The following is a 23,595-nucleotide window of genomic DNA, read 5'->3' on the forward strand; positions in this document are numbered from 1 at the left end:
GTGTGCTTACACTGAGAGGAGAGCTGTGGGCAGTTCAGAAAGCCGTCAGCCAGTGACATCATCGTTAGGCAGATTTTTTTAAACAAGATTTTAAAAATATATTTATATTATCGTGAGAATGATGGCTTCCATTAAAGCAACGCAACTTTTTAGGAAGGAATAGAAAGCCTGCCATTTCTAGCTTGGATTCCCCATCGAGGATGTCACTGGTGGACGGGTTTCTAAACTGCCCACAGCCCTCCTATGAGACACAGAGTGGAATAGTAAGAGAGTGGCGACACTAGCGTTGACTCCCAGACCCCTTTTCCACCGGTTGGTTCCCAATGGGAACCGGTTCAGTTCTTTTTGGTTTTTAGTCCATGAGCCAGAGCTCCATAATTGGTGGGCAAACTATACCCTATATTAAATTGTTTATAGGATCAATACAAGTAAATTAATACATGATAACCCTTCCACAGTAGTAGCTTTTTCATATTTTTGAGTATTGCATATTTTTCCTACATAATGCCTCATTTGCCTATTTAAAAATGTAAAATTTGTAATACAATAAATCATTGTCTTCGTGTAAGTACTCAATTGGTGAAGTTTAATGGTGATAACAATCTAATATAGGTATGGTTTTGCCCACTCAATTCATAATTAATGTTTCAATTTTGGAGCTCTGGCTCATGGACTAAGAACCAAAAAGAACTGAACCGGTTCCCATTGGGAACCAACCGGTGGAAAAGGGGCCTCATTGTAACAATGGAGAAGTGCTCATTCTATCTCAATGGGATAGTTCCAATGTTTGGAACTATAGCCCATAAGCACCCGCTTTGAGGCGAGATCAAAGCTCGTCGCCACTCTCTTACTATTCCACTCGGATGACTGGATGAGACACAGACCAAGTAGGAAAAAATAGTGGCATTTTATCATGAACATTAGTGAGGACCAATTATATGAAGAAAGGTTGAAAAGTGGTGAAGTGGTCCTTTAAGAGTTAAATATCTATAAGGGTCCATTTGGTAACCAACTCTCCATAAGAGTTAAAGATCTATAAGGGTCCATTTGGTAACCATACTCTCCATCATTTAGCTAGGGACCATGGAACGGCGCCGGGCCTGTCCCTGGTGGTGGTCCCCGGTCGGACCACTATTGAAAACCACTGATTTAAAAAGTGCTTGTCTTCATAGACCCACGTCGCTTGTTTCTCTCACAACCCCTGGCAACACTGGAGGAGTAGTACATTTGGAATTGCATTTTTTGGGGGTAGAATGAAATGCTAGGCTCGCTGGTGGAGCATTCCTCTCGTACTAATGCTTCGATAAACACGCGTAATTAGCCACCTAGCTCAGCCCTAAAAAGACCCATTTTGTTTAGGTCATTTTTTTTTAAATTTTTACACTACACGACAACGGTACGTCTTTTTTGGGAGGTGAAGAAGGCTACGGTTCCACATACATAGTTTTTAACCCACGGACAGGACCAGGCAGGGTGGGTGGTGACCGACACACAACACGGTACAACAATGATCGAGCGACCAGAGACCACGGTTCCGGGCATCGCTGTAAGTTCTATCCTTCGTCTCATAATCATCATCATCATCATCGTGTGGTATTTATTTATATGCCTGATTAGGCTAATAATGACGAATGATTCATCTAACGAACCCCTGCCGGCAGCAAGCCAAGAGAGGTGCGTTCAAGAAACATTTTCTGTAGCAATAAACTATTTTCAACGTTTAGGAGGAACCCAAATTGGTTCGGTTAATTCAATATCACACAGATTTGAGCTGTCATCCATTTCTGACCATGGATTGGAAACTCTACCTCTTATTGGTTATGTTTAATATTGACTCGTTTCAAAGCATTGTTTTATTTCCTCTCTCCTCAAATGCACGCAAACGCAATGTTAATTGCCGTTGTTGAACGCACCTCAGAAATAGCTGTGTGGTTACGCCGTAACCACACATATACCGTAACCGTTACGGTATATACAAATCCTGCGTTGCTGCTATGATCTGTCTGTCTGTCATTTAAGACAAAAATGGTTGTCAAAACCCTCCTGTATTCTTAATTCAAGTCCCTCTCTGATACTCTTGTGAGCATCCTTCTGTTGGATGTCCGGCTGACCGGCTCTGTCCACCTGTTTTGTTCAGGGCCTGTGTTTTGATGTACGTCTCTAACGTCTGTTTACCTCTCTCACACACTCACTCACACACTGAGTCACTCACTCACTCACTCACTCACTGTTCAGGAATGAGTCTCAGCTCAGCAGTCTCTCAGTCAGTCTCTCAACAATTCAATTCAAAAGAGATCTGAGAAAACATACTATGCCAAAGCAAGTGTCAAAATGTAATAAAACTGTTGAAAATGTGGAAAGTATATACAGTTGGAAGGGGTACAGCTGCTACAGCATTGTGTAAACGGAGCTATGTCACACATTGCGTCGATATATACATGACATGTTATTTTGGATATAAAGCTTCTTTAAAAAAAAAACTTTGGCACCAATCTTTTGCAATCACTTTGGGACAAATGGCAGCATTTTTTCTCAAGACTATAAATAGTATACAAAAAAAGGACTCTGGTTTAAGATGTCTTTAAATTCACGCAATCTTGTTTCTCTTTCTCTCCTGGCTGAGCCACATTATTATGCATGTCCACTATCTATCTGTCTCCGGACCGGGCTCAGATTCAATCTCCAGCTGACTGGTTCCGTTCTGAACAGCCATTGATTGCTGCTGCTGCCAATTCATTTGATCTGCCAAAATACAGAAAATGGAGATCAAGAGGGATAGAAAGAGACTAGAGAGAGACTGACTGTCTGAATGGGATGGACGCAACAACTCCTCAAGTGCCAAATATAACAGCAAATCCATCCTGTACTACCAGTTTATTTCACTGCTGATCCTTGATTGACCCCAGCCCTCTGTCTCTCTCGCTCTCCTCTCCTGTGTGTGTGTGTGTGTGTGTGTGTGTGTGTGTGTGTGTGTGTGTGTGTGTGTGTGTGTGTGTGTGTTGTGTGTGTGTGCTTTGGCAATGTAAACGTATGTTTTCTCATGCCAATGAAGTCCTTTGAATTGAATTGAAAGTTGTGTGTGTGAGTCTGTGAGAGAGTGTATTGGAAAACGAGGACAGTTTGCAGCATGGTGTGGTGCCCGGATGCCATGCAGTGACAGTGAAGTAGAGTGTCAGAGGGATGGGGTTGGGAATGCAGATGATGTCAGTCAGTGAGTCCACTGGATGGGCTGGGGGGATGGGTTCCACATGAATGCTATGGATGGACTGATACTGATTAGCCTCTTTCTCTCTCTCTCTCTCTTTCTCGCATCATTCTAAACAATCTCCAACCCTCCCCCTGTGTGTTTTTCACTCTGCATGTTTTTCAGGTCTGTGACTAAAGCCTGACATCATTGTGCATCGGTGCTGTGTGCTGAAAATAGCAGATCTACAAGGCGTTGTGAGCTTGTAGAACTGCTATTTCCGGTCAAGCATGAACTTCTTTTGTCTTCACTTTCTTCTAATGTGATGTAAAACATTAGAAACATAGTTGAAATATCCTCTCGCAGACACTCGGTCTCAGTGAGTGACTCCCTCATGACGTGCATATTTCTGTCACACACTCATCCCCTGAATGATTCACTCTGAGACTGTGCTTTCAAGCCACATTTCCTTCACTCCTTCATTCCAGGTGAAGGTAGGTAGTGGTACATGAATTCACTCCTTGTCTCATCATATCCTGCTCGACATATCTACTGCATGTGCTGCCCTAGGACCTAGGACCTAGGTGACCTACTGCCAGTTGTAGTAGTTTCAGAGCTGGAGCCTTTATGTAACGCATGCACCCGTGCACACAAGTCACTGGATTCCAATAGAGAAATGATGGAAAGTGCTTCAGGGTTTTTTAGAACAGCACTGCTATGCCTGATGCTGTAATCAACAGTCGGACAGCTCGGACTCCATATCGGTTTAATGTATCATCCCATTCTCTGCCTTTCTGTTCAGCTAATGCTTGTGCATGTCATATATCCATCACTTACTGTATGTTTGTGTGTAACTAACAATCCTAGAGTTAATGACCTTGTGAGCATATTGACCTGCATCAATGCGTGTCATTCACAACTATTCAGCTTCGGCCTACATATATCATATAAACATATATCTTTTTCCCCTTTGCTTTGTAGTCCATGGGCTATATCTTGCGCCACCCCTTGAGCCTTATCCCTAAACATATTTGTCATTTTTTACTATTTAAAAAAACCTTTTAAAATTGTTCAAATAACCGATCTACAAGCTCACAACGTCTCGATTTTAAAATGTTTTTCGAAATAGTCAAAATGGCAAATAAGTTTAGGGATAAGGGTGGCGCAAGATGGAGCCCTATGTATGTTCTCCAGTTATTAATCAAATCATGTATCAAACTTAACCCATTTTGGGGCAGGAACCCCTTTTGGTGTTAGCATTATGTTATGCTTTAGCTATTGAAAAATAGCAGATCTACAAGCTCATAGCGCGACACCGAGTGGCGCGCTACAAGCTTGTAGGCCTGCTATTTTTGAAAAATCGAAGAACGACTTAGCTTTTTCAGAAAATTGTCATGATTTAGAAGACAATTTTAGAATCTGATCTCAGGTCAAAATGGGTTATGGCATCTTTACATTTGAATTGAATTTGTAGATCAAACTTTTCTTCATGAGCTTGTCAATCCACAATCTAAAATTAATTAAAAGGAGATTACATCAGGGAAGTTTCAAGCCACTGCATGTTGGTTTTGATATCGCAACCTTAATGAAATGAACAGAATCCAAACTAACCACAGTATGCTTTGGAAAATGGCCGTCAGTAATGTCAAGTATATAATGAGTTGTATTCAATGGGCTCAACATGCCATACCGCCAGTATGGTAATTTAATCACTGAGGAGATGGCTCGTCATTAGTGGAAACAATTTATGTCAGAAGTTGAATCCACACATTATGATGATGCACTAATGTAATCTGATGTATTCACTGATATAGTTATACTATTACTCTCTACTATATATAGGAGCGTAACTAGTATATGTAGTAGTATCGATGATACTAAATGGACTTCCATGTTGGAAAAAAGTGTGGCAAAGCTCTGCAAGAATTTTAATTTATTTTAATTTTAGGTTTTATCAGAGTAATCTAGTAAGAGACAAAGAGAGTAATGACACTCCCGTTGACTCTCATTGTAACAATGGAATGCGGAAGTGCTCATTCTATCTCAATGGAATAGTTCCAGCCATAGGAGCAATGTTTGGAACTATCGCCCATAGGCACCAGCTTTGCGGCGAGATCAAAGCGTGTCACCACTCTCTTACTAGATTACTCTGGGTTTTATAACCTAAATTACACCCACACAACCTGAACTTTGAACATTCAGTGGATGTTTGGGATTTTCTCTGTGTGTTCTGATGCCTTTTGAGCTGCAATGAAAACGGGCAAACAGGTGACAGTTGGGTTAGGGTTAGTGACATCTGCTGGCAAATCGATGTCATATATGGGATTTGTGGACTGTTACATCACAGTCCATAGGAAAATTGGAGCACTTGTTTGAGCCAGAAAACCCCAGACCACAGAAAATCTACTGAATGTTAAAAGTTCAGGATTTTTGGGTGCAATTGAGCTCAGGAAACCTAAACAAAATAAATAAGAAACTTTTTTTAAATGTCACGATCCCTTTTAAAGCAAACTATTTTAAAGCTACATAAACAAACTTTGTGTCAATACAATTTCAGCTGACCCTCACAGTTGACCCTCTGGAAGATAAGCAGATGCACTTCCTCTGGATGTTTCATGAGCAGTGAGTGCTCGGCCACAGGAAAGACTAGTTGACTAGTTAGGTGAACAGAACACCAAAATAAGAGAATGCAAGACGAGGCTCAGTCATTCTTTATTGTTTCTGTGTTTCTGCACCAGCCTTCCTCAGAGCAAAAAGAAGTCTTGACCCTCCTTGTTGTAGAATCTAGAAGGAAATTGTGGTTTGTGCTGACTTGCTCTCAAACAGAGACATTATTAATGCCTGAAATTAGCGGGAGCTAACTATTTCCGTAGACAACGCCCTGGTAACGTCTGTCCCAACAGCCAGGAATCTTGGTGTTGTCCTGGACAGTCAGCTCTCGTTCAAAGCTCGCATCACAGCTGTCACTCGATCATGTAGGTTCACACTCTATAACATACGACGAATTAGACCGTTCCTCACCCAGGAATCAGCCCAGCTCCTAATCCAGACAACAGTCTTGTCAAAACTCGACTATTGTAACTCCCTCCTTACTGGCCTACCAGCATGTGCACTTAAGCCTCTCCAGCTGATCCAAAATGCAGCAGCTCGCTTGGTCTTCAACCAGCCAAAATTCTCACATGTCTCCCCCCTGCTCCGCTCCCTCCACTGGCTCCCGGTCGCTGCCCGCACAGAATACAAAACTCTGATGCTGGCATTCAAAGCAACCAAAGGTATGGCTCCCCCATATCTTGCAAGTATGATTGAACCCTACAAACCCTCCCGCGCACTCAGATCAGCCAACGCAGGGAAACTGGAAGTACCCTCACTAAAAACGCCGGGACAACGCTCCACGCGTCCCAAACTCTTCTCCCTTCTGGCTCCAAAACTGGAATGCACTTCCCATTGCAGTCAGAACTGCAGCATCACTCCCAATCTTCTTATGTGATGTATTCCCATGCTTTTGTTCTTGCTTAATGTAAATCGCTCTGGATTAAGAGCGTCTGCTAAATGCCTAAATTGTAAATTGTAGCTCAGAACTTTCTTTCCTTTGTCTCTTTGTTACTTTTTTGTTTCTTTTTGTCAAAACTTTGACACTTTAAAAATATTTCACCCACTCTTTTTAATACATTTTGAATGAGTGAGGCTGTCTACTATTGTCTCCAAACATCAGCGGTAAATGTTGATGTCTTGGATCCTGTTTTAGTGCATTTTTAAATAGATGCTCTGATAATCGGCTACCGATGGGAGATCGGCCGTATCGGCCAATATTCACTCTGATCGGTGATCGGCAATTTACCCTATATATGTGATCGGCAGTTTACCCTATCTGGAGAAACAAATCTTTTACACCATTTAAGTAGTATAAATGTCAATCAGATATATAGTGTAATCATTTAGCATTTTTGTGACGGGCCTAAACATTCTTTGACGTGGGTTTTGACATAATTATAATGATTTTGGGAATATTCAAATTGGCCTCTTACGCACAAGATCGGTATCGGCCATATCGGTATCGGGCGATCATGAGAAAAACAATCGGCCCCAAAAAACCTGTTCGGAGCATCCCTATTTTTAAACCATATGTGCAGACACACGGCTGACTGGTACCAGTATAAGGCTATAGTCTCACACAGACAGAGCATTATCTGGTGACATCTAAAATGTAGCGACAACTTAAGAACAGTAGCAAGAAACCTATGATATCACCTTCCCAATGTGATGGCCAGGACCACACTAAAGACTTCAAAGTGGTTATGCAATCCATTTATCTTTTTCTTAAAAGAAAATCTCATTCAATTCATTTAGGTTTATCGGTGGTAGGCAGAGAGATCCGATCATCTTGCTTGAGACTAAAAAAATATTTTCTACAAATTCACCATGACTCAAAGATTCAGGCATATGTGTAAATTGGTCACTAGGCTGTGTCAATAATGTCTTTGAACCTGGCCTAAGACAAAAGACAAAGCCCAGCTCCAGCTTAATGCTCTGTGAGGGACCCTAGTCGCTCCCCCCTTCTAAACTGTCTGCGGTTTTCCATTGGACCACCATTGACAGAGGTGGAGAGCCAGGCCAGGCTGACCAGCAATCAAAGTATTTGCCTTGTGTGGAGTACAGGTCAGAACAACATGTGGAACACTGTGGAAACAAATTGAAGCACTGCACAAAGCCAAAAGTCCTGCTAAAAGCATAGTAAACCTGATTCCAACACCACATTAATCTGTCTCTGCCATGGTGCGTGCAGCTCACAACTCTGTGCTATTGTGTGCTCACTATCATCCATGTACTGTAGCCCTGTTCAGTTGAAACTAAAATCTTTCCCAGCCCGTTTTTGTGAAACAATTGGGGGAGGAGGGGGACTCACGCACCACGCCAGCGAGGGCTAGTCAGATACCGTCCAGAAACTACTTAATTTCGGCTCTAAAATAGCAGTATGAATCGGCCCTTACTGTTTATTTTACAACGAGTAGCCATGTGTGTCTGTGTGCGTCGCCTCGGCTGAAAACAAAGTTAAGCCTGACTTATCAGCTACTTTCAGCATGCAACATGCTGAAAGTAGCTGATCTGCAAACTCAGAACTCGTCGCCTCCACAACAGGTTGTGAGCTTGCAGATCGGCTATTTCCAGCACGCGGAAAGATGCAGGCACTGAAATACTATACCATTGGCAGAGAGGTCGGCTAGAGGCAAAAAGTGTGTTTGCCTAGAGATGAGGCAGCCAATGAGAGAATTTTCCATAAAAATAAAATAAACGCACTTCAATTATTAAAAAATACTAATCGATAGAATAATCACTATTAACCTATGATGGATAATTGCAGCCCTAGAGGTTACTTCTTTATGCTGTAGCAGTTGTGAGATAGGATGCTGGGGAGATAATGAAACCTTGTTTTCCTGCTATCCTCTTTTCTTGGATTTCTTTAAAGTTATGCTTTGGTTGTGCATACTTGCTTATTGGACTTTACCCAGGATTCCTAAGCTGTCGATTCCACCGTTTCCTCCTTGATTTGACATTTTGGAAACGGGTGTGTTTGGACAGCCTGGAGTGGAGTCGTGGTCTATTGAAAGATTCCTCTCTCTTCTCACCTCTCTTCCCCTAAAAGAGCACATCTTTACTCTTGTATTTATCCCAGCTGCTCTTCACATCAAAGGGGATCTGTCACTGCAAGACAGAGCAATGCTAATTGCAGGTTCACAAAAAGCAAGGTTTTTGCCTGTGGGGGTTTGTGTGTGTGTGTGTGTGTGTGTGTGTGTGTCTGTGCGCGCGACACGCCCGTGTGTGTGTGTGTGTGAAATGTGGTGTTGCTTTGAATGTCTGAGCAGAGATGTTTGTGTGTGTATGTGGCTGTATGATATGCATGTGAAGGCTTTTCCCTTGAGTGGAGATCTGATGTAGAGAACCGTGTGTGTTTGTGTGCGCACGTGCACTTTGCCCTATGACTGAGTGTACGTGTACTCACTGTACTGTCCAACTTTTCACAGTGCTACTTAAGATATTTGTACATCTATCCCACTACACACTGTGTTCACAACATGATACAAGATTCCAGGGTAACCAGGCATTTGGCTGCTTTGTATCTGTGTGTTTCTGGCTCCGACGGTGCTGAGGTGATGTCTCCTTTCCATTAACAGTCTTTCTCTCCCGTGTGTCTTTTCCTAGCAGAGGAATCTGGAGGGCTATGTGGGCTTCGCCAACCTCCCCAACCAAGTCTACAGGAAGTCTGTCAAGCGAGGATTTGAGTTCACGCTCATGGTGGTTGGTGAGTTGCAAAACTTCTAGTTCCGCCTGTGGTGAATCGGTGTCTGTGTGGATGTGTTTTTGACGTGCCACATTTTGGGACACATTTTGGACATCGAATCAGTGAATTGGGGACAAAATTGATGTCCACAATTTGGGGCATGGGAGCTTATTGAAAGCAGATACACTCGGCGTACACATGTGACGTGACAATGACAGTTATTCGAACTAAGTGGTTTATCAATTATAAAATAATTTTAACATTTTAAATAATAATGACGTAGGGAAAAAATGCTAAGAAGATAATTGATAGTTGCAGCCCTAGTATGTACACCTGTGCAAGTGTGCTTGTGGCCACTTGTCACTTGTCAGGCAGTTTGTTTTTGATGGTTCATTAGGATGGGTTGAATGAACGTAAAGCATGCACGGCATCCAGAGCTCAGTGGCGGAAAAAGTACTCGTATGTTTTACTTAAGTAATAATTAAGTATCAATACTGCAATATAGAAATACTCTGTTACAAGTAAAAGTAAAAGAAATTCAAAATGTACTTGAGCAAAAGCACAAAAGTATACTTTTGGCATCAAAATGTACTGTTTCAAGTTCTCAAATGTATATGTCTTTTGAAAATGGCATTGTGAACTTGTAGATCGGCTATTTTCAATTGGCAGAAATGTATATAGGACTGAAGTGGTTAAATAAATGTAGTGGAGTAAAAAGTACAATATTTGGATCAGAGGTGTAGTGGGGTAGAAGTGAAAGTATTGGAAATGCTAAATACAAACGCCTCAGAATTGTACTTGAGTAACAGTACTTGTTTACAGCACCTTTCTGTGTAGGATGACGACACACAATCCGAAAAAAAGTCTTTAAATAGTTTTCCATTTGGGTTTCTCAGGGAAACCGGTCTTTGTAGTTTGTAACAAACAATGACATGTGTGTTTTATATGTAGACGACTTAATTTGCGTTACAGACAGAGCGTGTCGGCGAAGCACAGGATGTACACTGTTGGAATACAGTACATGAATGAACCTGGTTGTAAATGTGGCTAACAGGATTATGGAGGGAAAGAACCGAACACGGGAACGAAGCGGAGGAAGGGTTGTTTTGGTTGGCTGGAGTCTAGACACACATGTGTGCAGAGGAAAGGTCAAGATAGTGTGGCACTTGACGAGCACGCCGATGGCTTTCTCCAACAGCTCCCACAAATTAATGTGTTGGACAACGGAGATGGATAGATATAATCCATCACTATTATCTTTCCCACTGAATTGCAATTACATTTAAGTGGTTCTTCTGTCTGAAATAATACAGGTGTGCCAGCTATTTAATCCTGTGGTTTTAGAATATGTTGAACCCCCCCCCCCCCAAAAGAAAAAGACACACACACACACACACACACACACACACACACACACACACAAATAAGATACTGCATGATGTCACTAAAAGCACGCCACGCACGCACAACCTTGAAGATAGAACAGCGTAGGGTTTAGATGGACAGACAGTCTGAGGCGTTCACTGTCTCAACTAGATGATCCCGGTTCAGTCCTTTTCACATATGGGCCCCTCTCACTCTCTTCCTTTCTTTCTGTCTTGGCTCTCAGCCCCACATACCCTCAGCTCAGCCAAACTTCACACATAGCGTTGAATGTGAGGGATAGAACGGTTCATAACTCAACACAGCAGAAATACAATGTAAGGACAAAGATGAGCGACGGGGCTGTTCAGCAGATGGGGTTTTCCAACACGCACATAGTTTCAGACACTTATCAATGAATTATGAAAGCCTCGATGTCTTTAAAAAATGCTTTTGAAGGTGGTTACTAATGTAAATAGCAATCTTACACAACTGGTTTGCACTAGGATATAACGTCCCCCGGGTGTGTGAGAGAGAGAGAGATTTGCATTAATAATGTAGTTGTGCGTCACTTCAGAGTGTTATTTTGGTGAAGGCTTATTGTTGTAAGTCTTTAGTTGGCTTCCTCATTACTTTATAAACGTAAATGCAACAAGAAGCAAGCCTATATGCTGCTGTGTACTTGACAAATAACATAATTATTTTATACGGCCAGGCCAGTACAATAGCTATATTATAGTTCATTGGGACAGTGCAGGACAATTTACCATATTCAGATGATTGTCACCCCCTCAGGGTGGGATGCCCTATATACACTACAGTAGCTGCGCACGGCCGCGCGCCCATCTACTGTTGTGTGTGTGTGTGTGTGTGTGTGTGTGTGTGTGTGTGCGCACACACACACACACACACAAAATAGCTGATCTACAAGCTCACAACGCCATGTTACATGTTGTGAGTTTATACATTTTTGCTGTTTGTTTTGCATGGCACTATTAAAATAGTAAACGATGCTAAGAAAATAATCAATACTTGCAGCCCTAATGCAGTGAGCATGCAGTAGGTTGTAAGAGCCTAATTCTGAGAGTGGGGGGAGAGAGAGAGAGAGAGAGAGATGAGAATGAGAGTCGCTGGAATTGTTGGCCGCGCTGTGAACGTGAAGACTGGCTTCAATAGTAATGGTGTAAAAGCCTCAGGCAGACTGACTCAGTACAATGAGCAAGAAACCAGCAATGTTTAGTACAAGAGTACTGTTTTGTTTCATTATTACCGGTACTATGTTTGAGTGGTGCAACCACTCCTATAGACAGCTATGTGTGTCCCTGGGTCCATCCCTGCCTCCTGGCTGGCTGGCTGTGTCCGAGCATGAAAGCTGGCTGGCTGTGTCCGAGCACGAAAATAGCCTTTGGTTGGTTTTCACAACCAAGTGTCACTGTTGCACAGCCTCTCTCACACACACGCACACGCCAACGTACACACGTACACACGTTAACTGTATATGATTTGGGGTGGTACAGTACAGTATAGAGGGACTCCCAAACAGTAAAGCGTTATTCATAGTCTGGATTTTCGGTGGTGGGGTGAGTGGTGACCACCGAACTACAACATGACGTCACTGAGCCGCGGTGAAGAGCAAACCACCGCCACCGCTCCAGCCCTTCTCTCTGTTTTTACTCACCACCGCTCAACGTTATTTCAGCTCCGGTGGTCAGCTCACCACCGGAGCGGTGGTCACCTCACCACCGAAAATCCAGACTATGAATAGGCCTTAACTCTGTCATTTCTCAACCATTTCGGACCCAGGGCGGCTCACCGGAACCGAGCTCGCCCCCTGGGCGTATTCCTGTAGGTCTGGATGTTCCGGGGACCCCCCAGGGACCCTCCACACGGTCATTTCTCAACCGTTTCGGACGTGGGGCGGCTCGCCAGAACCGGGCCGGCACCCTGGCCTGTGGGTCTGTGTGTTCCTGTGGGTCTGGAACTTCCACACGGAGTTGCACCATTCACTTCACACGGGTGTGATTTTCTTATTCATTTGAGGTTAGAACCTTGTGTAAGCAATAAGCCCCAAATATATAACAATATCGCAGACAGTTTGTTTATTTTTATTTGATTAAATACAGTATACAATGCTTACGATTTTAAGAAACCCAATGTTGTTCTCTATAGAGGAAAAGGTCCGTAAACCAGGGAATGAACGAGTGATGTCAGAAGTTCTGTGCTCTATTTGGTAGCAAATGTGCTGTAGTTTGCATTTGAGACTAATTCAATTTACATATATCTCTTGGCGACACAAAATGTATTTGTGTCCAAAGCAAACTTGCCATTGAGTGAAATGTGTAAAACGTTGGGGGTGAAATGGTGAAGCCGGGATGAGGATAACGGCTGAAGCGTAATGAAAGACCTGTGCATTAAAAAAAAGGAAAATAAAATAAAAAAGGTCTGAGTGGCTGTAATATGAGCCCTAGTGTGTCTCTGCTTGTCTTCTCAGATTGACAGTTTGTAATGGCTGGCAGCTGGACCAGAGTTTAGACATAATGTGTAGGTGTGCGTCTGTGCGTGACCCACACGCACCCACATATACACACACGTGTGTGTGTGTGTGTCGCTCGCACAAGTGTGTGTGTGTGTCTGTGTGGGGGGGGTTTGTATGCAAGTGTGCCTGTGAGTTTTGGGGTCGAGAATAGTGAAAACCAGTCCTCCCCGCTCACACGTCGTTGGAGCTCCCGATTCACAGGGAAACGGTTGAGCTGTTCCGCCGTCTGTCTGTCACTCCCTGAAATGGAACGCAGTGGAACACCACCAGAGTCTGTTCCCAGAATCCTTTTTTTGCACTCTCCCTCTCTCTCTCTCTCTCTCGCTCTCTCGCTCTCTCGCTCTCTCTCTCGCAATTCTTCCCTTTGCGAGGGGAAAAGCTGCTTCCTGTCCCTTTTTTTTTCTGTCCAGCTGGCAGCTCGTGTAGAAAAACCCCTGGAAAGATTTGAGAGATGCCGCGCTAGTGAGCAGAACTGTGCACTACAGAGTGGAGTGTGAATGAAGTGAGACGAGAGGGGGAACCCATTCACGTTTCACACACCCAGTGTTGATTTCGTCGACCAAAACTATGACGAAAAAAAATGTTTTGACTACCTTTTTTCACGGACGAAAACAAAATAAAACTATGACTAAATATACTGACAATTTCGTCAACAAATTAAAACTATACTAGAAGAAGAGATCCATTAGAACTAAATGTAATTTTATGCTTGCTTGATCTTGTAGATCTTCTGTTTTCAGCATGCAAGTTACCAAGTGTAAAATCTGCCATTATCGAGGCCTGCCAAAAGACATTTTTGGCGACTAAATCAACTGTAGATTTAAACTGTCGACTGAAACCAGACTTAACGCGAAAACCTTTCAGATGACTAAAAATAAATGGAATTTTATTTTAAAGAATGACTCAAATTGTGCTGTCAAAATCAACACCGTTTCACACCCGATGTGTACCCACCACCACCACCGCCAGGCCGGTAGCTCGACAAACGACCCCCGCTTTCCCAAACTGCATCTTTAGGATGCCAACAGGCAGCGGCCTATATAACTGAACATGATAGGCACACCCACCCTGCAGAACGCTAGCTTGCAAAGCAGTTGCCATTTCAGAATGCCACATAGACGCCACCTCTCCCAGGGATTTACAGAAAAAAAAGATGGCTCAGCTCAGACACGTAGCAGTCACATACCTACATCGAACCATGAGATAAAATACAAAAAAATAATATTAGAGTTGTTCTGATAGACTGATACTGGTATCAGTTACTCGGGCCGATACCACCCTCAAGTACTCGGAACCGGCCCCGATACTTTGACCCGACAGATATACATATACAGTATACACCCCACACCCGCCCCCCCTCACACACACACACCCACCCATAAACATATTCCATTTTCAACCTCGGTTGAAAATGTGTCCCAGTCCCCTGCTTGGGACACAGGGTCCAACAGTTTGAACGTGGGTTGAAAGCGCGTGCCTCCAGGGCTGTAAGAATGTAAAAGCTACACACTTCTGCAGTCTCCCTGGGGTGACTGCTTCAACAGCTGGAATGTTACCAGAGAACATAGTTGGTACCATCATCCGGTATTCATTTGTGTCTGTTACTTAAAGGACAACTTTAGTTTTTTTCAACCAAGGTTCATGTTTTAGTTTGTTATTAGATAAAGTAAAAGATGAGTGTTAATCTTTTTTCATTTGCTGCTTTCTTTAGCTGTTTTTGACAGGGGGGCGGGGGCATTCGAGCATGGGTCTAAATATGTCTTTTTTAACACAATTTTATGGTGATTTATTTTTTTATGGTTTACTATAGTCCTAATAAACGTCAGGAAATTACATCTGCCCACAGAAGATCACAGGATCTACTGAATGTGAAGGTAGCCTACTGGGGGTAGGCTTATACTGTGTGTATAGGCTCAATATGTCAGTTTGTCACATTCAGTAGATCCTGTGATCTTTTGTGGCCAGATGTAATTTCCTGACGTTTATTAGGACTATAGTAAACCATAAAAAAATAAATCACCATAAAATTGTGCTAAAAAACACATATTTAGCCCCATGCTCGAATGCCCCCGCCCCCCTGTCAAAAACTGCTAAAATCCCTAAAACTAAAGAAAGCAGCAAATGAAAGAAAATGAACACTCACCTTTTAGTTTCTCTAATAACCACCTAAAACATGAACCTTGGTTGAAAAAAACTAAAGTTGTCCTTTAAGCAATTCTGAACTCATGTAGCCGCCTTGCCGGTCATCTGGCTATGCAAGAGCAAGAGCGTACTATCGTATGTACGTGCTTTCTGACTAGGAGGAGCAGCGTGGTTTAACAGACACTCATCATATCCCTACTGGCTTATCCTTTACTGTACACTCCCCTATCCTCTATCCTGTTTGTGGTGTTTGTATTTGTGTGAGCTCTGTTTGTTTTGTGTGTGATAGTGTCTGTGTCTCCTGATGGGACCGTCTGACAGGCTTAGGGATGACCGCCTTGCCTATTGACCTTGCATGGAGGGGGAAGTGAAGGAAAGCTTTGGTCTGGTTAATCTGTTGGCTTAACTACACACACGCACGCACACACACACTATCTTAGTCTTCCTTCCACTGACTAGCTAGCTTACTGCTCGCATTCTTGATACCATTTACATTCACTTTAGAAGATTTTGCAAATCATCACAATGTTCTGATCTACCAAAACCCTTTGACTCCATTAAAGTGATTGAAAATGGTTTTGACAGCCTTTGCACCCGTGTCAATACCCTGGTGTGCCATTTAAGGCTGCCTTCAAGTTTGACAAGCAGGTAAATGCAGTAGTAAAAGCCATTTGTTCCAGGCAGCCGCGTACCGTTGCCAAAATCAAGCAGTTTCTCTCTTTCCAAAACCTTCCAAGACCTTAATCTCAAGATCAGATGCGTAAGAGGAACCATATGACCCTATCCTGGCCTCTGCCCGCTGGCTGTCATGGTTTAGAATCGATTTGAAGATTCTATTCTAAGTTTGTCTATGAAGCTCTAAATGAGGTTTCCCCCACCTACTTCTGTCGCAGCACTTCAGACCAGTGTTTCGCTTCATAGGAAGTAAATATATAGGGAATAGCATTGCTTCCACAGACTGGTTTGGTTTATGTTTAGTTTAATAAGGAAATCTTAAGTGGACTTTTGTCATTGAAGAAACATACCACCTGCATTGATTGAAACAGTTTATTTAAATGTGATTTTTACTAGACCCTCTTCATACCAAGGGTGGCGGTTCTACCCGGTTCTAGTAGTAAAGTAGCTGTAAGGCTGTACCTTAGCAACCTAAAAAACAATTGCCGTAGACCATCTGGAATTAGAAGGTCTACAGTCCAACTAGTCTACAGTGTGTGCCGAAGTGTCCCTGAGCAAGACGCTTAACCCCAAACTGCTCCCCAGGAGCATTAATTGTGCCCATCGCTCCCAATAAATACAGAGGACAAACGTCACGTTTGTGCAATAGCAAATGTACAGTGACAAAAGAAAACAAGTATAATTATTACTCAGACAGTGCAAGACAGGCCTTGTCATTAAAGCAAAGGAGCCTGTTTACACACCTAGTTTACAATGCTTACGCACCCGCGCTCTGTGTGTGACTGTGTGTGTGTGTGTGTGTGTGTGTGTGTGCGCAATAGCATGGGCTCACTGCTAATGTGCTCACTGCTCATGCATGTTTCTACATGCTCACTCAGTCGTATCACGCGAGTTGAATAATGTTGATCTCTCCTTTACTCCAACTATCCTTTTTTTTAGGGCTTTAACTATCAATAATTTTCTTGCCGATAATTCTATCAATTTCTCAATCGCATAATTGAGAAGCACACAAACCTGAACTTTGAACAATCAGTGGATTTCTGTGGTCTGGAGTTTTCTCTGGGGTTTGGAAGCCTCAAAAGGCTGCAATGAAAACAGGCAAAACGGTGACATCTGCTGGCAAATCCCATTGACATATATGGGATTTGCTGGCTCTTACATCACAAACGGCAGGAAAATCAGAGCACTTGTTTGAGCCAGAAAACCCCAGACCACAGAAAATCTACTGAATGTTAAAAGTTGGGTGCAATAGAGCTCAGAAAACCTAAAAACATTAAGAAGAATTACAAAAACTTTTTTTTAATGTCACAACCCCTTTAATGTCACAACCCCTATAACTGTTGCAGCCCCACTGTTTTTAATATCCTCGCATCCGTTCCCCCTTTTTTCTGTAGAGTTGTTGTGGTGTTTGATGGTCATTAGTCACCATGTGGCATAATTATGTAACACATAACATGTGGCAACTGACAGTTCAGCGTTTAGCCGTAGTTATTCACAGTGGAATCATCTTCTCTGTTTCCTAATAAAAACCTGAGGAAACTGGGCTGCTTCCATCTGAGACTTAAGGCTATTTCAAGTCAAGTCGACTAGTCAAGGCTCCTGTAGACTTTCCATCTGGACAATGAATGTGAGACAGGCTGTCATGTGAACTGATTACTGACTTAATCTATTTTGGATTCCTACATCTCGCATGGTTTGTGGAGTGGGGAGTTGCCTTTTAAGTGTGTGTGTGTGTGTGTGTGTGTGTGTGTGTGTGTGTGTGTGTGTGTGTGTGTGTGTGTGTGTGACGTTAAACCGCACGATTCTTGCTCGAATTTAGAAACTACATCGCATAGGTGTCTTAATCTAGATCCCTATCCAATAATCCTGCATCACTAAGTACGTAGGTTATGTACAAATGGCATTTGTAATGACAAATTGCTTGTTTCGACCTCGACAAATTGCTTTTGAACTAGCCATAAGTATAGTATACCAATGCAAACGTGTTGAGAGAGACTGGGAGGGAGAATTGCAGATCTTTATCACTGTGACCTTTGCCCCCTGTTGCTGCAGCGAGCCCCTCCACACTGAACAATGGAGCTTATCTTTCTAACCATCTCAGCAAATACGCATGTCTGTCTCTCTCCAACACATTCTAAACCTCTCTTCATTCTGTGTGTATGTAACTCAGATGTGTCATTAATTTTACTTGTCTGATTCATTCAAGGCCTACATGTATCATACTGTGTAGAGAAGCTCTGCAGGCAGGAATTGAAGTCAAGCACGCACTATAACACACAAGCACATGGAGAGGACCAGTGTTTATTTCATCCACTGAAACTATGGCGAAAATGTTCGTCGACTACCTTTTTTCACTGATGCAAACGAAATAAAAACATAACTAAAAACGAAGCTATGAGGGCTAAAACTACGACTATGTACCAGTACTGACAATTTTGTCAACAAATAACTAAAATGTTAGGGAGTGACTAGTGGAGAAGAAGAGGGCAATTAGAACTAGAAGACAAGTCATTTTATGCTTGGTTGCAGATCTAGCAGATCTACAAGCTCACTTGTATATCGGCTATTTTCAGCATACAGCCAAGTGTAAAACCAGCCATTACGATGCCATCAAGGCCTAAATCAACGATATTTAGTCGACTAACACTAAAACTGTTCAGATGACTAAAATGAGTAAAACGAAATGGGAATTCTCTCTGTATCATTAGCTAGTCGTCAGGATGTGAGGGGGGCAGCCACACTGCCCCCAGGGCTCATTCTGACCATTACCACACTGACAGGAAGAAAGGACAGAGAGATACTGAATGATGGAGAGAGAGAAGGAAAGAATGTGAGGAATCTCATCACGGGAAACCCAGTATTTGTGCTTGTCTGTGTGTCTCCTCGTCTTTCAATCTGACCTACTGTATAGTACTACAGAACAGACAGTATTTCTGTTTTGAAAGTTGAAACGACTACCATTGAAATAATCACATTTTCTTCCATCCACTTCTAGCTATAAACGGAATGTATTTTAAATTTTTGATTATTTGTCTTTTACTCTTTTCCCATTAAGAACAGGAACCCATATTTGCTGTAACTATACCTTTCAAGATAGGAACCCATTTTTGGGTTGTTGTGCTATGTACTGGCAATTTTGTCAACAAACAAAAACACTAAACATAATTTGTTTGTAAAAATAAATAAATATATTTGCAATATATACCCGATTTTGAACAGACTTGTGTGCAGAGCCTCCCTTTATTTTTTCATATCTAAACTTTGTGACTCCAGCACCAGACCCCAGTCTATTGGCAGATGAGCGGTTTTTCATGTTTTTGTCTGATATTTGAAGTTTTTCAGAAAACTAGAAGGCGTTTTGACTAGAATCAGCCTCGGGACTAAATGGGTTAAAGACTTAAAATAGGTGCACAACAAAGTGCGATAATGCACACGTGTAATATCCACGCTATAGGAAAATGGTGGACTTGGTGGCGGGAACTCACCTCTGCTCTGTCCACCAAATTTAAAAGTGTGTTTAATTTAATTTAATTGAATTACATTTATTTTTCCTCAGCAACTAACGATCCACCTTGGTAGGCCGTTCGATTTAGTTGTGTTCATAAGCCCTTGCCATATAACCCAAGCCCTAAAAATAATTATTATCCCAAAATGTGGATGATAAACCTGGAATAAAAATGGTTACATGGTACTGCGAGAGACTGATTGAAGGGTTGCTAATGAGAGGAAGTCGGTGATAGAAAGGTCAAAGACTTGTACACCATTAGTCTATTTGTAGTGTCGTGAGCTGCACCGCCATCCACATGTCACGCTGAACCAATATTTAATTAAAGCCGAGCCGAGGGAGGCTAAATGGGACAGACCTGCCCTCGGGAGGTGCTAACCAACTATTGACCGATAAGAGGAACTCTAGAGAGATGTGGGACTTGGATGCGGTCACCTTAGGAGCCATGGAAACTGCTGTCATTTTCAACAACGAATGCTTTTTAGTGTGCCATCATGCCATGCTCTATGAAATGATAAGCGGGTGAAAGATGTGACGGATTTTGATGCATTTCGGACGTCTTCTTTACTGCTGTGTTTAACCTGAGATCAGATTCATACAAGGTTTTCCACTGGACACACACTGGTCTGATTAACCCATTCTGACCTGAGATCAGATTCTAAAAAATGTCAGTCGCTCTTCGATTTTTCAAAAATAGCAGACCTGCAGGCTGCAAGCTCGTATCGCGCCACTCAGTGGCGCGATATGAGCCTGTAGATCTGCTATTTTTAAATAGCTAAAGCATAACATGATGCTAACACCAAAATGGGTGCCCGTTCAGAATGGGTTAAAGCCTTAAAGGACAACTTTAGTTTTTTTTCGACCAAGGTTCATGTTTTAGGGCTTTGACCAGCGCAGATCTAACCCACCATTGCTGAAAATTGTTTAAAAGTGTACCTGAGGGGGCTTTAGAATAGCAGTGCTGGCATTACATATAAGACAAAGGCACTTGGAATGGGAAATAGAGGGGGAGACATGGAATAGTTAGGGTTATTTAACTTATTTGTTTTCTTTTTGTAATGCTACCGACATTTGTGCACAAACACTCTTGAAAGCAAAATATTGCATTGTGGGTTTGAGCCGACGGGCTCTTTTTGATGTCAATCAAGAGTCACCTTAATTAAAGTAGCAGATGCCAAACTCTTTATCTTTAAATAAAATATTCTTTAGGAGCATGTCATGTGATCTACCTGCACAGCCTTTGTGATCTACTGGTATACCTTTTGGGCACCCCTGGACTACAGTAAATAAAATGATAATTAAGAAATTGCTGTAAAATGTAAAAATACACATTTAGCCACTTGTTTCGAATGCCCCACCCCCTGTCAAAAATAGCTAAAACCGTTAAAACGAAAGAAAGCAGCAAATGAAACAAAATTTACGCTCATCTTTTACTTTCTCTACAACCTAAAACATGAACCTTGGTTGAAAAACCCCCCCAAAGCTGTCCTTTAAACGTGACGGTGTTTGCAGCGTCTGTTTGGTTAGGACACCCAGTGTGATGTTTGGTGGAGGTCCAGTGAGATGTTTGGTCACGGCCCACTGGGATGTTTAAGCGGCACCCTGTCCAATGTTTGTTCAGGACGTATGCCTCTGTGAGCGGGTAGTTAAGGCTCTTTGAACAGCTGGCTGCCCGGCTGTTGGGAGAGGACTGTGGCAAGTCATGTATTGCATTTGTTTGAGCACTGGCTGGATAGGTAGGTGGTTGGGGCTCGCTACACAGGATAGACTGGTTCCCAAACACTGGGTCGTGGACGAGACCGATTTGATGGGTCGTGGTCCTCGATTGTGAAAATATCCAATCTGCAAGTTCGCAGCGCGGAGGGATGCGTTGTGCGCTTGTAGTTCTGCTATTTTCACTAGTTTGTGTCCCTGGCAGACGTCACATTTGTCTTTTGGGTCACGGCGCAGCGAGCTAAACGGTTCGGGAACCCCTGGGATGGATAATGCAGACCGTCACTAATTCTCATTTGGCCAAATGGCGTGCATGTTCCTGTCCAGTGTTGATGACCTTTTTTCACTGATAAACTAAATGGAAACTAAATAAACTAAGCTATGATGAAAAACAACTAAGGCTAAATATTATATTGACAATTTCGTCAACAAATAAAAACTAGACGAAAATGTTAGGAAGGGACTAGTGGACAAGAGATCTAGTATAAGTCATTTTACACTTTGTTGCATGCTGAAAATAGCCGATCTACAAGCTGGTGGCGGCTGTGGCTCAGGGATAGAGTGGCTGGTTGGTAACCGCAAGGTTGCTAGTTCGAACCAGGGGGGCAGTCAGACAGATATTTAACCAGGGGGGCAGTCAGACAGATATTTTGTGAAGCCACCAAGGAAATCGGGACTTCCCGAAAGTTCATATAATGGCCTGTTGTGTTGCTGTCATTGGGCCCAAAAGATTATGGTCCCATTTATTAAAAAAATGACCATAAAGTCGCATATGTTCTGAGGGGCGTGGCTACAGTTACAGTCTATGATCGGGAGCCACCCCCCGTTCGAGTCAAAATAAAAACCAACGAAGAAGAAGGGGGGAAGTCCCGCCTCGTTGTCTGGGCCATCCAATGGCCAGCTGGGCCCAAACGGATCTAGAAAGATGGCGATTTACAATTCAAGGACTGACTGGCTTCATCTTACGTCCATATCAGACCCGGAGAACGCTTTGTCCATATTTTCTTAGTCTATGGTTCGAACCCAGAGTTAGTGTCGAAGTGTCCTTGAGCAAGACACTGAACCCCTAATTGCTCCTGATGTGCTGATTGGTGCCTTGCAAGGTTTCCGCCGCCATCGGTGTATGAATGTGTGTGAGAATAAATGGGTGAATGTAATGCACAATCTATGTAAAGCGCCTTGGATAAAGGCGCTATATAAATGCACCGTTGCCATTTAAGAGACTATGACTAAAATCAAAATGTGCTGTCAAAATCAACTGTCACGATACTTGCACTCAAGCAGCCGGCTTGTTAATAGTGCAGCCAGCTTTGTCACCCTACAACGCATTCACAAACAACATCACTTTCAACTCTAAAGATTGGATAAGGGAGACCATGATGCCACTTGTTTACCCTTCCTCTCTGTAATGCACGTACATCTTTTAACTCTTCTCCACGCACACGCGCACACACGCACGCACGCACGCACGCACGCACGCACGCACGCACGCACGCACGCACGCACGCACGCACGCACGCACGCACGCACGCACGCACGCACGCACGCACGCACGCACGCACGCACGCACGCACGCACGCACGCACGCACGCACGCACGCACGCACGCACGCACGCACGCACGCACGCACGCACGCACGCACGCACGCACGCACGCACGCACGCACGCACGCACGCACGCACGCACGCACGCACGCACGCACGCACGCACGCACGCACGCACGCACGCACGCACGCACGCACGCACGCACGCACGCACGCACGCACACACACACACACACACACACACACACACACACACACACACACACACACACACACACACACACACACACACACACACACACACACACACACACACACACACACACACACACACACACACACACACACACACACACACACACACACACACACACACACACACACACACACACACACACACACACACCATGTTTAGATAACCCTCTCTCCCCTGTGGGTCAGCGGGGAGTGTTCATTTACCCAGACGTCAGTGGGAGGGCTTCGTACGTCTGTGCCAACCCCTCGTGAAATAGCCTGTGTGTGTGTGTGTGTGTGTGTTTGCGTACCTCTCCATCAATGCTGATGTGTGTATGCGAGCATGGGTGTGACCCCTGACCCCAAATACATCAAACAGGGGGTTGGGGGGGGGGGGCTGCGAGGGACAGAAACAGTGTGGTC

At 43.3% G+C, this 23,595-nt stretch overlaps 1 protein-coding gene across 2 annotated transcripts in view; it reads left to right on the forward strand.

The window, feature by feature from the left end:
• Positions 1 to 1,233: 1,233 nt before the first annotated feature.
• Positions 1,234 to 23,595, forward strand: part of LOC310857802 (septin-7-like) — a 48,887-nt gene continuing 26,525 nt past the window's right edge. The window contains exons 1-2 of one of the 2 annotated variants that reach the window (XM_083763695.1): positions 1,234 to 1,546; positions 9,383 to 9,482. In XM_083763695.1, the coding sequence (XP_083619821.1) occupies positions 1,508 to 1,546; positions 9,383 to 9,482 (139 nt within the window). In that variant the 5' untranslated portion in view covers positions 1,234 to 1,507. The remainder of the gene's footprint in view (positions 1,547 to 9,382; positions 9,483 to 23,595) is intronic. The other variant, XM_083763696.1, reaches the window with a different exon arrangement.

Source organism: Protomyctophum parallelum (genome assembly GCF_964188405.1).
Source record: "Protomyctophum parallelum genome assembly, chromosome: 4".
In the NCBI taxonomy this organism is placed as follows: Eukaryota; Metazoa; Chordata; class Actinopteri; order Myctophiformes; family Myctophidae; genus Protomyctophum; species Protomyctophum parallelum.